Raw genomic sequence first — 16,884 nt, 5'->3', positions numbered from 1 at the left:
TTTGGGTACAGCATTGCATGACCGCGCAATTATCATTTGAATTAGTGCAGCGCCAAACAGCAAAAAAAGGCCTGGTCATTAAGGGGGGTAAATCCTCTGGGGCTCAAGTGGTTAATCTTACCCCTTCTCATGGGGGAGTTGCCTTAAAGTGATTAAGCATTTTTTTTTTTTTATATTATTATTATATTTCTTTATAATATTTTTTATATTATTATTCTTTAAAATAAAAAATATGCTATACTTACCTGCTCTTTGCAATGGTATTGCACAGAACCATCCTTAACCTTTTCTTATGTAGTCCCCTGCTAATGTTCTCTGATTCTCATTCCTGTAGGTGCCCCCTTGTAAGTTGTGTGCTGAGGGGGGTACCCCTGTGGGCATGCTCCCAATTTTGTTTAGTGTGCATCCATAGACACACACTGCACGTAAGCCCCTTCCCTCTCACTCCTAAATGGTGTTTGACTGACAGGAGCAGGGCTGCAGCCAGGACAGTGCTAGATCATAAGAGAAGGCAGGTAACTGTTTAGGGAATGGGGGTGGCGGGAGGGCGGGCATTGGAGAGAGACCAGTAGTGGGGAGTTTTTTTTAACATCCAGTGTTAATGCAGAGATAAAAAAAAAACACTTTTTGACTTTAGAACCACTTTAACTCGATAATTCACAATCAAGGGCCACAGGGGTTTATTTACTAAAGCTGGCACATGCAAAATCTGGTGCAGCTCTGCACAGAAACCAATCCGCTTCCAGATTTTAATGCCAAAGCTTCATTTAACAAGCTGAAGTTAGAATCTGATTGGTTACCATGCACAGCCGCACCAGCTTTTGAGTGCTCCGGTTTTAGTAAATCCCCCCACAGTTTCATCAGAACAATAAGACATTAAAACCATAGAAACCATAAAATACCTTGATTTCAGTAATCAAAAGTGTACATCAAGCAGGTTGGTACTATTTCCTTTTCTTTCCTTCCTGAATTTGATGTCAGACAAGTGCATGTCAAATGTACCTGTCAAATAATTCAGATTGATTTTGGAAGCAACTCGGCTGTTGTCATCAACACAAGCCAAAGTCCCTCAACAAAAACTCTTGGGCTACATTCACATGGGCTTCAGAGGGGCAATACTAGCTTCCTTTTTTAGCAGCTTTCACACCCCCCTACAATTGCAGAATCTGAAAGAATGTTCTGAGCTGTCATAAAATATAAAAAAAAAACATTTTAATTCCTTATCTTACAGATGATTACAACATAATTTATGTTAACTATTTGGAGCCATCAGTTTTGTACACCACTCAAAAAGCAATGGATAATATGCCAGAGTTGTATGACATCTTCCAAGGAGAGGTAAGCATATTAAAATTACCTTGATGTATCTCCTGCCCCCGTTTAGTCCTGATTGGCTATACTGGACAAGAAATGCTATACTGCACAGTTAAAATACTTTTTTATGAGAGACTTTAAGCCCCCGGTCACGTCAAGCCTGATTTTGAAATCGTGCGACTTACAATGAAGTCGCATGATTTCAAAGTCGGGTGATTTGCCGATTTCAGGTGCGATTTGCAAGACATCTGATACAGATGTCTATGAAAATCGCACCAAAAGTAATGCATGCACTACTTTAGAAATCGGTGCAGCTCCGACCAAGTCAATTCCTTCCTCCTATATTCCATCACACATAGAGCCCCCTCCCACATACACCTGGCATTTGCCAACACTTCCTTATTTGCTGGTGTCCATGAGGTTCGGTGTCTCAGACCACTGCTTTATGTCTTTAACTTTGCGCACCTCTCAGGCTCACCACAGATCCCTATGGAGATTAGCTCCTCAGTGGATACATCATGAAAAATCTATTGATGTTGTTCAGGATTTTTGTAATCTTAATGAGCACTCTATCTCTTGGTTGTGGTCTGGAATGCCTTCAAGACTTGCATACAAGGCCATTATCAGTGAACACACAGCTTACATGCAAAGCTTACAGAATTCTGAAAAGGCTCAGTCTGCAGCCTATGCTACCTCCCTTTCTCAAGATAATTTTAATCTACTCCTGTATATCACTAGGACAGCTTTACATAATTGCAGACACTAATTTTTTGAACAGGGTGACAAAAATGGCATGTTATTAGCTATGATGTTGCAGACTGAAGGGGGGACTATCTCGGCCCTGCTTTCCTAATATGGTTCTTTACTCACCTCTCTGAAAGGTATATTACTTGAGTTCACAAAATATTATACTAATTTGTATACATCTTTTCTCCCTGTGAATTTCTATTTCTGTAATGTTTATTTGGTTTTGACAAGTAATAAACAGGCAACTGTTTAGCCCACGCAATGACAAGCAATGACAATCATAACCAGAATAAGCACACATAAAGGTAAAGGTGCAATACAGAGGCACTACAAAGTAGTAGTAGAAACTAGTAGAAACTAGCATAGCAGCAGAAATACAACACGCCTCATAGGCTTCCGGAGTAGAAGATCAGGAAAGACTACCCCACAGCAGCAGGGGGCTTGCCAGGACCGCCAGCACCCATACAGAGACACCGTCCAGAGCTTATTAAGATACGGGCGTGGAGCCCAAACGTAGAAGAGACAAAACTAAAAAAAAATAGGGTAGCTGGTAACAGAGTGCATACCAATAGATGAGACAGAAGGAGAGGATGGAAAGGAAAAATGTAGGGCTCAAGGGCCAGAAAGCAGAAGAGGGGAGGAAGACTAGGTCTAGGGGGCGAAAAAAACAGGATTTTCTGTCAGAGTAGGCCGAAACTGGCTGGGAAGGGTGGGGAAAGCATACGTCAGTCACTGTTCCCAGACTCTGAAAAACTTTGCTTGCGAGTCATTGCGAATACTAGACTGCTCATTGAGCATCAGGGTAGTCATACGAATTCTCACCCCTTGAAAAGGGACAGATGGCTTTTTCTATGCTTGGGATGTCATTCTGGTGGCTGACAAGAAAAGGTAGGAGGCGAGCCTCTGCTGATGAGTATATAAACCCGGTATGGGGCAATGTAGTAGAGCAAACTTGACCTCTCTGCGTATGGGTAAGTGGAATAAAGTATAGAGGAGGCCAAATACACAGGACCAGAACCCCACTAATTTAGGGCATGTCCACCAAGTATGCAAAATATCCCCTCACTGGCCACAACGCCGAAAGCAGCGGTCACTGTAGGATGGCTTTGCATGAGCAATACAGGCAGGAACTCGGTACCAACGGAGTAGCACCTTATAAGCCTCCTCCAAGGTAGCCGTGTTAAATGAGCATTTAGGCACAGAAGACCAGGCCTTGCTTCAGTACGCTAGATCTACCTCTATTGCCAGATCCCGTTCCCATTGAGTGACATAGGAAAGGGCAGTATGGGAAGGGGAACTTGTCAGAGAAGTATAAAGGGCTAAAATAAGACCTGCAGAGCCAGGATAGTGTTGGCAGGTATGCTCAAATGCAGTTTCGGTAAGCGGAAGTCCTACGCAATGAGGTTAGCCAGTGTTGGAGTTGGAGATAGCAAAATAATTCTGATTGAGGGATATCACGGGACTCCCGAAGAGAGGCCAGTGTGGGAAAGGACCTAGGCGGTCAAGAAGTGTCAGATGTGAGAACCCATTATCGATCCACCAGGAGAATGCCGAGGCTGATCCTTGCCAGGCAGGAAGGAAGGGTTGTTTATGATAGGGAGCAAAGGCAGAAAAGATGACATAAGGCCACCCAAATGCTGCACGGAGACCCAGGCTTGGAGACTATGATGCATAAGCGGACTCCATGCCACAGGGCAAAAGTTGGAAGGCAGCCAGAGAAGCGCTGACATGGGGACAGGAGCGCCGTTGTGGAGTTCCAGGAGAAGCCACAGGGGAACTTCAACTGAGTCATAAAGATAGCTGAGAGATCTGAGCCACTTGATAATATTTATCTATGTTTGGCACCCTAATCCCCCTTGTAGCGTATGTACAAAAAGAGTAGCCCTAGAAACCCTAGGGCGTTTATTAGCCCAGATAAAACATAGGATCCTATTCTGGAGCAGCCGTAGAACATGCGACGGAACCTGAACGGGAAGAGTGCGAAAGCAATATAGTAGTTTAGGCAGAATGGTTATTTTAACAGAATTGATACAGCCTATTCAGGAACTGCCAAGATTGCATAAGGACAGACCGAGTTGAAAGCAGTGGATAGTAGTTGGCTGCAAATAAAGAAGAATAGGAAGCAGTCAATTGGATCCCTAGGTAGGCAATTGAGGATGATGCCCACTTGAAAGGAAAGTGGGACTATAGACATGTGACCAAGTCAGACTCCAAGGTGACATTAAGAGCCTCAGTTTTGTCTAGATTAATCCGTAGGCCTGATGTCGCCGAGAAGTGAGAAAGAACCCACTGCAAATTGGGGAGAGTGATAAGAGGGTTACTGAGGGTCAAGAGGGCGTCATCCGTGAAAAGTTTGTCTATACTCATGGCCTGCGTAGGGAATACTTGTCACAACGTGTTCAGCCCGCAGGTTCATCACAAGTGGTTCCAGTGCTAAAATGAAGAGGGCTGGGGATAGGGGCATCCTTGTCTTGTGCCTCCGAAAATAGAGAAAGGAGCGGAAAAGAACCCAGCACATTTTACCGAAGCAGAAGGGGCCGAATACAGGGCCTGGATCAAGGTCAATATAGCCTCTCCGAACCCCCAGCGGGATAACTCAAAGTGCAGGTACTCCCAAGACAGGGAGTCGAAGGCATTGTAAATATCTAAAGAGAGTCGGAATCCGGGAATTTTCCATTGATGAAGGTGGTGTATAAGGTTGATCACCTTGCGGATGTTATCGCTAGCCTGCCGCCTGGGCGACACAGGTGTTAATGTGAAGGCTGAGTATCTTTCCCAGGATTTTCAAATCCTTATTCAGTAGGGAGTTAAGCTGAAAGGCTTGTGATTCTGACGAGTCTTCCACCTTTTTAGGGATCATGGAGATATGGGACCTCTCCCCACAAATTTTAATCCATCTGCTGCCAACACCCTTTTATATCCAGTTGTGCTGGGGTGGCTCTCCGATTCGGAATGAGAGTCCATTATGTGTTCTATCACGGCTGAGGAGATGGAGGTGGTCATTCGATCATTTCCCAGTGGCAGGGCTCCAGACTGAATTGCAATAGAGTTTTTTACAAAACCCATGTGGAGTTTTTGGCTCCCACCCTTGCCACGGTTTATTCTGCCCACCTAGAAAATAATGCACTACCCCCTGCCTATGAAGGAAGATCATATTTTGATACATAGGGACTGATCTTTGGAATGCCTATGTGCATCATACAGGCCAATTGTCCTCCCCAATTGTGACCAACATTCTTTCCAAGCTCCTGAATAATAGGCTTAGTCACCTACTGCACTCCTAAAGATTCAGGTCAAACAGAGTTTATCCCCCATAAATCAACCAATATCAGCATCCACAGATTATCATTGTCATTTTCTCTTTAGACATAAGGAAGGCTTTTTACACCGTGAAGTGGCCCTATCTATGGGAGGTGTTGAGGATATTAGGTGGTCCAGTGCGCTTTACAACTGCTACAACTGCTCTATGATGGGCCCACTGCGACAGCCTGCCTGGGAGGATAGCTCTCCTAGTTTTTCCCACTGTTGAGGGGCATGCAGCAAGGTTGCCCCTCTCCCCCACCTTATTTTCCCTGGTCATGGAACGGATTGTAAAGACTCTGCATGTTTCCACTATTTGGGATCTGCAAGTTGGCTGGTTGGAGGAGAGGGTCGCTCTCTACGTGGACTACCTCCTGTTCTTCTTGAATGATGCTGGCCCCCCCTTATAGGGTGCTCTCCAGGTCATGCAAGAACTTTCACCGGTTTATGGTCTGAAAGTAAATTGGCATAGATCGCTTCTCTTTCCGATTTGATTCTGAGGCTTCTATCCAGGACTGGGACAGCTGCAGTTGGTAACATTGTTAACTCATTTTGGGGCAGAGGTAACTCGTAATGCAAAAATATGTATGTTGATAAGAATCTGACTCCAGTGTGGGCGGAGACTAAACTCAAGGCATGAAAAACTGCGTCGCATTAATTTGCTTAAAGTGAAAATTCTACCCAAACTCATGTACTTTTTCAGGAAATCACCAACATGGGTACTAAAATCCTTTTTTAAGTAGTTTAACCAAGTTTTACTCTCCCTTTTTGTGTGGGGTCTCAGGCTCCAAGGTACAAACTCACTATGTTGACCAAACTGACCCTACAGGGTGGTTTAGCCATACTGGATTTCTTTCAATATTTTAAATCTACCCAGTTGATTAACACCCACTGGTGGCTAGTGCCCAACTTGAATAACTCCTCTATTGTACTGAAGTGACTGTTATTGGTTTCCTGGAGGTGCTCAGAAATCTCATTTTTTAAAGAGGCCCCAAAGCCCCTTACCCACTTATGCCCCTTATGAAGAAGACCATCAAAGCCTGGTCAGTTAGCCTTTAAATGGGAAGCTTGGGTGCTCTCTATCCTCTCTCCCCACTCCCTGCTGTGGAAACACCCCACTTTGCCCCATTTTATCTCGATATCTGACCCTCACTGCTGGGCTACATTTAAAATTACAACCTTTACACACATAGTGGTTGGGAATTGCTCTCGTTCGATAACCTTTGCTACCAGTTTGGCATCCTGAGTTATTACCAGTTTTGGTATATGCAACTTTCTCATGCCTTCCATAGTCTGTTCTCACATTGACATGTATCTTTTGAGTTCTTCTTTAGAAACCTTGGTATGCTCAGACCAGCTGTTGAAACCTGCTTTGTCCCACTACCAACATGTTTTTGCTACCCTATCTGATCTCTCCATTCTCTGGGAGAAATGATGGCGGGAAACACCTAAATTAGGTGATGAAGACTGGCCAGATGTCTGGGATGTACCCTCAGCTCAAGATAGACTGATTCAATAGAAGCTTCTGCACAGGGCTTTATTTATTGCAAAATCTAACCCAACCTGCAGTCATGGCCAAACATATTGGCACCCCTGCATTTGCAATTACAAATGTTTAGGCATTCTCATATTGATTTCTTTTGTTTGAGAATACACTTTTTTTGTGTCATACCAATGCAGTTTGTGATGCTCCTGTAATTTGTAATTAAACTCACCCGTATCAATTAATAGGTGCTGACAATATAGAAATCACACCGACATCCAGTTAAAATGGTGAAAAATTGACTCAAACTTTGTTGTGTGTCTCTGTGTGCCACATGGAGAGAGAGCAGCAAAGACTTGTCTGAGGATTTGAGAACAAAAATTGTGGAAAAGCATGGACATCTCCCATGGCACTGTAGCTAATCCCTCTGGACATGGATAAAAGAGAAAAATGTATCAAAAATTGCAACAAAGGATTGTTCGAATGGTGGCTAAATAACCTTGATCAACTTCCAGACAAATTCAAGCTGACCTTCAGACACAGGGTGTGACGGAATGCGGTTCCCGACCTCTGCCCCTCTCACCAACTCGTGATCGAAGGACCAGCCGATCTCGCATCGCGCTGTCACTTGCGTAACAATGTCACTCTCAGCAGTGCCCTGCACAAAGATTTTCCAGTTCTTGGGACTACAGTCCATGTGCCAGCAGCCTGAGAGCGATTGTTACTGGGTCAGTTTAATTACGCAATTAACCCTGCACACTGCCACCCCCACCTACAGAGAAGGAAGAAGCTCACAAATCTTAGCAGTAACACTATATCAGCATAAGCGTCTGTAATACGCACTTGCACCCCAGACAGATATATTCAGAGAATTATTACATACAGTAGCACTCTTCAAGAGACAGGGATTCTTTATTTTGCATTAAAAGCTTTAGAGACAGTTTCAACACTATTCAACAAATAGGATTTATTACTAAATAGGTCAAAATGGTGCAATTAAAATATTTACAGAAAAAGATGTAACAAAGATATAAAGAGAACAATAAAACAACAGAGAAATAAAAGAAAGGAGTTCAGAAGGCACAATACTTGCAATGTCCTGGTTTTAGCAGAGTCCAATTGTCCGAACAAAAATGTCTCACGTGGAATGTATGTTTTATGGCAAGCTCTTGCACTAATGGCCTAACAGGTCATGACTGACAGGAGTTATTGTTTTACGATCCTGCAGAGGAAAGTGGTTTCAAAGAAGACCCCTTGAACCAGACTAATTAGCTGTTTACAGCCCTGGAGCTTTATCTAGCTGTGTTTTATTTAGAATAAGAGTCCCTTTTTGACCTCCATTCAACTTACAGCTATACATTCCATTCAAAAGGGAGGAGGGAGGACAGGAGAGAACATGGCTGAGACCTAACAAGATGGCTGTCACATACAGCATCCATGTCTTTATTGTGTACAATCGTCACACAGGGTACAACTGTGTCAACTTGCACTATATGTTGCCATCTGAATGAAGAGGGATGCTATGGTAGGAGACCCAGGAGGACCCCATTGCTGGCACAAACATAAAAAAGCCAGATTGGAGTTTGCCAAAACTTACCTGAGGGAGCCAAAATCTTTTTGGGAGATGGACACACGAAACAAAATTACAGCTTTTTGGTAAAGCCCATCATTCTACCATTTTCAGAAAAAGCAAAGAGGCCTTTAAAGAAAAGAATACAGTCCCTACAGTCAAACATGGTGAAGGTTCGTTGACATTTTGGGGTTTCTTTGCTGCTTCATGTCTTGACTGTGTGCATGGCATTATGAAAGCGGAAGACTACCAAAGAATTCTGGGGTGCCATGTAGGGCCCAGTGTCAGTTGCATCTCCATTAGAGGTCATGGGTCTTACAGCAGGACAATGACCCAACGCACCCAGAAATGGTTTCAGACAAAGCGCTGGTGAGTACTGAACTGGCCAACAATGAGTCCAGATATCAATCCCAAAGACCACCTGTGAAGAGATCTCAAACCAGCAGTTGGGAAAAGGAACCCTTCCAATCTGAGACCTGGAGCAGTTGGCGAAAGAAAAGTGGTGCAAAATTCCAGAGAGGTGTAAGAAACGCATTGATCGTTACAAGAAGCTATTGATTTTGGTTGTTTTTTCCAGAGGGTGCCAATAATTTTGTCCTGTCCATTTTTGGGGTTTGGCGTGGAATATGTCAGATTTGACCTGTTTTGATTCTCCACCTTTTGTATCATACTAAAAGAAATAAACATGAGAATGCCTAAACACTGGTAATTGCTACAATTTTCTGGGAAAAGTGGTGCATTATCTGATAGAAATGCAGGGGTGCCAATATTTTTGGCCATGACTGTAGGTTGGGTTAGATTTTGCAAAAAAGTTACCAAGCTAATTTAGTGTATCTAAACCCACAACCAAAAATAAAATAAATTACAGATTACTAGTGCTTGGTGTGGTGGCTGCATTAGTTTTTATTTTTTATATTTAATAATTTTTCCTAGTAATCCTGCAAATAACACTTCCTCCACCTGGGTGGCTACATCACTCCTCTATTGTATCTATGGAGGTAACCATGGTTGTCACCCTAGGCTGCTCTCCTGATAAGGCGTATAAACATCTGTGTATCTATTGCCTGGTGATAGAAATATTGCCTGGTGAAATGAAGATGGTTAGGAAGGAAGATAATCTTCAGTGCAACTCACAGGAAATGACAAGGCCACGGCATTTTCACCAAGATCAACAAATATTTTCTGCATTTGCTGAAAATCTTTTCCCTTGAAAGAGAGAGAACTGCTGCAACCACCACATCTAAGTACTGTAGGCTGAAATATATTTCATTTTTGTTCTTGGGATTTAGTTATCCTTTTAAGTAGGACTGTTCAACCTCTTACATGCTTTGAACCTGCATTGTTGTTCTGCTTGCAAGTACTTACTGCAGACCCAGACTTAGGATGTGTTAATCAATTAATGTTTTATAGTCACAATGATGATTGTGCATGATTTAAGGCACCTGCTTCTGGTACTGTGGCTAAGGAGGCATTCAATACTTCAGATATCCCACAGTTAGTGCATTCATTTTAATGCAACTGAAAGACGTAGAGGGTAGGGGGACTATAATGGTTTTGGGGGTGTGTTTATTAATCCCTCTATGATTAACCCCTACATGGGTGAAATATGTTAGAAGAGCTTTCCTGATGGATGGAAGCCATTTTGCAATAATTTTGTTTTTTGATTCACTATATTGGTTTGCGGTCCTGGGAAACATTTGTAACATTTTAATACAGGCTACACATGACACTATGGGGGAGATTTACTAAAACTGGAGCATGCAAAAGTTACTACAGCTCTGTATAGAAATCGGCTTCCAGGTTTTATTGTCCAAAGCTTAATTGAACAAGCTGAAGTTAGAAGCTGATTGTCTACCATGCACAGCTGCACCAGATTGAGTGTTCCAGGTTTAGTAAATTTCCCCCAATGGGTTTTCTGTTAACGGGATTGGGAGAAACTGTAAAATGTGTAAATAGGAACCTGCAGCTTTACATGATGGCTGGATATGAAAATAATTTTTTTTTTCTGTATGCAGAATTTTATATTTTACAGTATGTAAATGTTTTTTAATAAACTAATCTCTTTTCTGTAGGTTGCAAATGTCACAGATTATGGAGCATTTATTAAAATTCCAGGTTGCACAAAACAAGGTGAGGCTCACTGCTGAAAATACCTTTTATTCATACATACAGGTGAAACTCGAAAAATTAGAATAAAGTGCAAAAGTTCATTTATTTCAGTAATGCAACTTAAAAGGTGAAACTATATATGAGATAGACTCATTACATGCAAAGCAAGATAGTTCAAGCCATGATTTGTCATAATTGTGATGATTATGGCTTACAGCTCATGAAAACCCCAAATCCACAATCTCAGAAAATTAGAATATTACATGCAATCAGTAAAACAAGGATTGTACGCAGAACAATATCGGACTTCTGAATAGTATAAGCATGCATATGTACTCAGTACTTGGTGTGGGCCCCTTTTGCAGCAATTACTGCCTCAATGTGGCGTGGCATGGAAGCTTTCAGCCTGTGGCACTGCTGAGGTGTTATGGAAGACCAGGATGCTTCAATAGCGGCCTTCAGCTCTTCTGCATTGTTCGGTCTCATGTCTCTCATCTTTCTCTTGGCAATGCCCCATAGATTCTCTATGGGGTTCAGGTCAGGCGAGTTTTCTGGCCAATCAAGCACAGTAATCCCATGGTCATTGAACCAGGTTTTGGTGCTTTTTGCAGTGTGGGCAGGTGCCATGTCCTGCTGGAAAGTGAAGTCCGCATCTCCATAAAGCTCATCTACGGAAGGAAGCATGAAGTGCTCCAAAATCTCCTGATAGACGGCTGCGTTGACCCTGGACTTAATGAAGCACTTTAGCAGATGATATGGCTCCCCAAATCAACACAAACTGTGGAAACTTCACACTGGACTTCAAGCATCTTGCAGTGTGTGCCTCTCCATTCTTCCTCCATACTCTGGGTCCTTGGTTTCCAAATGAGATGCAAAAGTTGCTCTCATCAGAAAAGAGGACTTTGGACCACTGAGCAACAGACCAGGTCTGTTTTTCTTTAGTCCAGGTAAGACGCTTCTGACTTTTTTTGTTGTTCAGGAATGGCTTGATAAGAGGAATACGACATTTGAAGCCCATGTCCAGGATCCGTCTGTGTGTGGTGGCTCTTGATGCACTGACTCCAGCCTCAGTCCACTCCTTGTGAAAGTCCCCAACACTTTTGAATGGCCTTTTTCCTGACAATCATCTCCAGGCTGCGGTCATCCCTGCTGCTTGTGCAACTTTTTCTTCCACACTTTTCCCTTCCACATAACTTTCTATTAAAGTGCTTTGATACAGCACTTTGGGAACATCCAACTTCTTTTGCAATTACCTTTTTGAGGCTCTCCCTCCTTATGGAGGGTGTCAATGATGGTTTTCTGCACAACTGTCAGGTCAGCAGTCTTTCCTATGATTGTGATTCCTACTGAACCAGACTGAGAGACCATTTAAAGGCTCAGGAACCCTTTTCAGGTGTTATGGCTTAATTAGCTGATTAGAGTGGGACACTTTGAACCGAGAATATTGCACCTTTTCACAATATTCTAATTTTCTGAGATTGTGGATTTGGGGTTTTCATGAGCTGAAAGCCATAATCATCACAATTATGACAAATCACGGCTTGAACTATCTTGCTTTGCATGTATTGAGTCTATCTCATATATTAGTTTCACCTTTTAAGTTACATTACTGAAATAAATTAACTTTTGCATACTATTCTAATTTTTTGAGTTTCACCTGTATGTACAAAAAAAATAATAAATTACTTTTGTTTTTCTTGCTCATTTATCAGGCCTTGTCCACAGAACACACATGTCATCTTCTCATGTTGACCGTCCTTCAGAAGTAGTAGACGTCGGTGAGAGAGTGTGGGTGAAGGTTATTGGTAACGAGGTATTACATTTTAATGTTATGCATGCAAAGTTCATTCTCTGTGAAGGTGGAGGTGAGCAGTAATGGCAAGGCCTCACTTAGCAATGTCCTGGGAGTATTCCAGTCAGGCTTCATGAGGTACATAAATGGCCTACACCTATAGAAAGGACATTACTCGACTTTAGTCAGAGCTGTCTAGTTTGTTTTTATCTACAGACACGTCTTATCTGCATAGGCAGCTTTTTGGTAAAAGTAAACTAACCCTTTTTCATTTATTTATTTGTATATTTTTTTGGTAGCTTACATTTGAGCATACAAAGTGCTTCTATGCATGCTAACTGGAATAGGTTTAGGTTAGCCTTTATGATAAAGTTAGCAGCTGACAAGAGCAGACCTGCCAAAAAAGACGGTATATTACGAATCCTATGCGGAGTAAATATTCACTATTATAGTGGATGCAAATATTTTATTGAGATCAATTAGATCATGAAAAGGTAGACATTGGAATCGGGGAAATGCTTGTTGATGGGTGGATACACCCCTATTCATGGCACTTTTTTTCTTTTTTGTATTAAGTCAGCCTTTCCATAAAGTTCTTTCTTCATGTACTCTTTCGTTTAAAACTGAGCACTTTCCAAAATGTACCTTTTGCATTTATATCAAATTGAGTAAGTGGGGAAATCTGTCAGTATTGGTCTGATTTCATTATGTACTATTGGACAGAATGCAAAAATTGAGCCACAAATTAAAAATTATTCTTGGAAGTTGGTCATGGGCACCCATATGATTTTCTTTTCCATTGTCTGCAATTTAAAGCCAGAAAAGTATTTGATAATGTCAAATTCCAAACTGTTGCTGACTTGTTATTTCAGGTAAAAGATGGGAAGCAGAAAATCTCCTTATCCATGAAGGTTGTACACCAAGGAACAGGGAAAGATATAGATCCAAACAATGTGGTGTTGGAGTAAGTGATTGGATTGTTCAACAGAAATGGAGTTACTGAAATGGAGAACATTTACTACATTCTTCTGTTTCTGTTAGACAGGATGCACGAAAGAGACGAGAGTTTAAGGACTACAGCAAGCAGAAGATAACACTGGAGGCTGTATTGAACACTGTGTGTAATAAGTGTGGATGTAAAGGTTGGTCGTTTCAAATTCTCATTCTCTACTACAACAGCAATCCTAATGTGTATTACATTTTTCTCATACCAGTTTTATCCATGTGGGTAAATGCATTCTTCAGCTTAAAAGGAATCCTTTTCTGAAGAAATATAGAGACTGCCATTGCTGACCTCTCATTTTGTATGGTGTATGTAAACCATAACCGTGAACTTTCTTATTTGCTCCCCTTAGGTCTGCTAAATCAATCATTGTTGTACCTGTATGATAAGTGGGGGGAAAAAAAGTGGTGGTGTGGTGGGGGGTGTTTGAAGAGAGGACTGTGTATTTTTTAATTCATCAGAAATGAAGTAGGCAGGTGTGGGTGTGTAGGTGTGTGGTGTCTCTAGGGTATTTGACTGATGTGAAGAAGAACAAACTTTTTAGTTTTTTCAGAATCTTGATAAGTCCTATTTGGATCCTGAAGCACAGAGGCTTTGTAAATCTTCCGGCAGGCTATAGCCTCCATTGCTAGGTCCACATCATCACATTAACTGGTAATCAGTTAATGTGTCATCTACATGTCGGCATGCAGTACTGCCTCTGCAGATCCTGTTGAGCCACACCAGAGCTCCGTTCAGCGGTACTTACTCCGTACAGCCTCCTCTGAAACCCGGGCCATCAGGGACGAGATGGCGCCTGGTCGCACACCGACCAAGCCGCAGCCTGCCTCAGCACCCGCCCAACTGTCAGTGCCACCTCCCTAGCCCCACCACTCGCTTGGTCCGAGTCGTCTGCTGGAGTTGGAGACAACATTCCACCCCTGCACGCACCTCAGTGTGCTGGCATCCTGCTGCTTGCGAGCTCAGACACCGGGGAGTCACCTGGCTCATGGACCACAGCCCTCCTATCTGCTTTCTGGGCAGACTTTGACTCTCTTCTAAGCTGGAATCCTCTCTCCACCAGGAGTTAGAGGCTCTAAAAACAAAGGTATTGGCCTCCGCTTCTGCCATTTCAGCCCTGACTGCCACCCTGGATGACCACACTTTGCAGATCCGGGCCCTGGAATTAGCCTCCTCCTCATATCTTACACATCTTCGCCAACATCAACTTCGTATAGAAGATAGAAGCCGCAGAAACAACATAAGGATACAGGGGATCCCTGAAGCAACTTTGGGATCGGATCTGAAACCTACTGTCACCGCTATCCTGAACTAGGTATTGGGCAGAGAAGCTACATCACCTATAGAACTAGATCAGGTTCATAGAGTGGGGGGGCCCTTTCATTAACCAGATGGACCGTCTAAGAGATGTCCTATGTCAGGTACATTATTATACCTTGAAAGAGGACATTATGCGCAAGGCCTGGCGGTCAGGCCCGGTGGATTTTGATGGCTCCTTACTTCATCTATGCCCAGATTTATCCAGACCCACTCTTTACATGAGAAGAGTTGTCAGACCTTTATTGGATCTCATACGTCAAGCAGGGGGTGCTTACACTTGGGGACACCCATTTAGTATTTGGGTCACCCGTGGTGACCGTAAATTTCTGCTCACTGACCCCGATCAACTGTCTGACTTTTTTCTGGTTCCGGAACAAGATCTAGTGGACATCCTCAACTGGCTGGACCCTCCAGACAACCGACGTCGCCTTCCCGGATCGACCTCTCTGCCACAGTTCCGGCGGCGCCCAAGATCCCGAGCTCGCTCTGCTGAAGTCATTCCCTCCTTACCTGGGACACCTGAGGACTGCGTTGCCTTCTTGCAGCGAGCCATGACCTCCACCTTTTTACATATTCCCTTTATTTTTTATTTAATTTTAATTTTTTCCCTTTAATTTTTCTCACATAAGTTGTTTGGAAGTATTTGGGGTTGGCCCCGTACAGGCCTTTTTCACCAATGTATATTTGCCTTGGGCAGGGGGCGGCTTTTATTGATGTCACTGTCTAGCCTATTGGTACTACCCCCACTCTGCCCACAACCTTTGGGAACCTTTTACTGCCCTATACCTCGGGGTCTTATTGGCATATTCAAGGCTTTGGACATCTTTAGACCACTGGGCCCCAATGTTGAGTCAACTGTGGTCACCCCCTATTTAATACTCTCGGGGATATCATTGCGGGAGACCTGCCCGGGGACACCTAGGGATGCTATTATCCCCCCTTCGCTGTTCATTTGTATCGGCGGCCCTGTATTACGTATCTAGAGCACCTTTCCCTGTACCCTACAGGTCTGCTCAGTTGACTGGTTTAGTTTTTTTGTACTGTTTTTTATTTATGCTCATCCTATGTTTTTTGAATTTTTGTGGCTTCATGTGTAACACCATATATATGTTTCCGTTTTTTCTGGTGCTTCACTATGTTCTCTTACAGGTATTAGGTCCTACATGCAATACATGCCCGTCATGGAGTTGGGAACACATCTCAGATTATCCTGACTTGACCCCTCCTCCGTAGGATAGGATAGGTGATATTTACAGTGTCCTGTATTGCAGGCACTTTAGTTACCCCTGTGACATCTCTATTAAGTGTCCATTTCTTTTCTGACTCCTCCCCACTCCCCCCACCTCCTTACCTTCTTCCACAGTTTGTCTTCCCTCTCCTCCTTACCCTGCCTCTACCCTACCCTACCCCTTCCCTACCCTTTTTCTTTTTTCTTTCTCTCCTCTTCTTCTTTTCTTTCTCTCCTCTTCTTCTTCTTCCTCCCTCCTCCTCCCCTCCCCCTTCCTCTTCCCTCCTCCCCTCCCCCTTCCTCTTCCCTCCTCCCCTCCCCCTTCCTCTTCCCTCCTCCCCTCCCCTTTCCTCTTCCCTCCTCCCCTCCCCCTTCCTCTTCCCTCCTCCCCTCCCTTTTCCTCTTCCCTCCTCCCCTCCCTTTTCCTCTTCCCTCCTCCCCTCCCTTTTCCTCTTCCCTCCTCCCCTCCCCTTTCCTCTTCCCTCCTCCCCTCCCCTTTCCTCTTCCCTCCTCCCCTCCCCCTTCCTCTTCCCTCCTCCCCTCCCCCTTCCTCTTCCCTCCTCCCCTCCCCCTTCCTCTTCCCTCCTCCCCTCCCCCTTCCTCTTCCCTCCTCCCCTCCCCCTTCCTCTTCCCTCCTCCCCTCCCCCTTCCTCTTCCCTCCTCCCCTCCCCCTTCCTCCCCTCCCCCTTCCTCTTCCCTCCTCCCCTCCCCCTTCCTCCTCTTTCTCGTCTTCTTCTTCTTCCTCCTCTTTCTCGTCTTCTTCTTCTTCCTCCTCTTCTTCTTCTTCCTCTTCTACCTTGGCACACACTCTGGTATCCCACCCCACATTAAAATTTTGTGCTCAAAAGTTTGCATACCCTGGCAGAAATTGTGAAATTTTGGCATTGTTATTGAAAATATGACTGATCATGCCACAAAATGCTCTTTTATTGAAGGATGATGATCATATGAAGCCATTTCTTATCAAATAGTTGTTTGGCTCCTTTTTAAATCATAATGATAACAGAAATCACCCAAA

The 16,884-nt window shown here is 43.5% G+C and overlaps 1 protein-coding gene across 1 annotated transcript in view; it reads left to right on the top strand.

Moving 5' to 3' along the window:
- Positions 1-16,884, top strand: part of ZCCHC17 (zinc finger CCHC-type containing 17) — a 48,848-nt gene that overhangs the window by 19,636 nt on the left and 12,328 nt on the right. The window contains exons 2-6 of the mRNA XM_089686299.1: positions 1,232-1,338; positions 10,487-10,544; positions 12,236-12,336; positions 13,188-13,279; positions 13,357-13,457. Coding sequence (XP_089542425.1) covers positions 1,297-1,338; positions 10,487-10,544; positions 12,236-12,336; positions 13,188-13,279; positions 13,357-13,457 — 394 coding nt within the window. The 5' untranslated portion in view covers positions 1,232-1,296. The remainder of the gene's footprint in view (positions 1-1,231; positions 1,339-10,486; positions 10,545-12,235; positions 12,337-13,187; positions 13,280-13,356; positions 13,458-16,884) is intronic.

The sequence above is a fragment of the Staurois parvus genome, unplaced genomic scaffold (assembly GCF_062004578.1).
Source record: "Staurois parvus isolate SC_StPar_1 unplaced genomic scaffold, SC_StPar_1.0 ptg000394l, whole genome shotgun sequence".
NCBI classification, from domain to species: Eukaryota; Metazoa; Chordata; class Amphibia; order Anura; family Ranidae; genus Staurois; species Staurois parvus.
The sequence above is the reverse complement of the archived record's forward strand: the minus strand, read 5'-3'. Positions and strand labels throughout refer to the sequence as shown.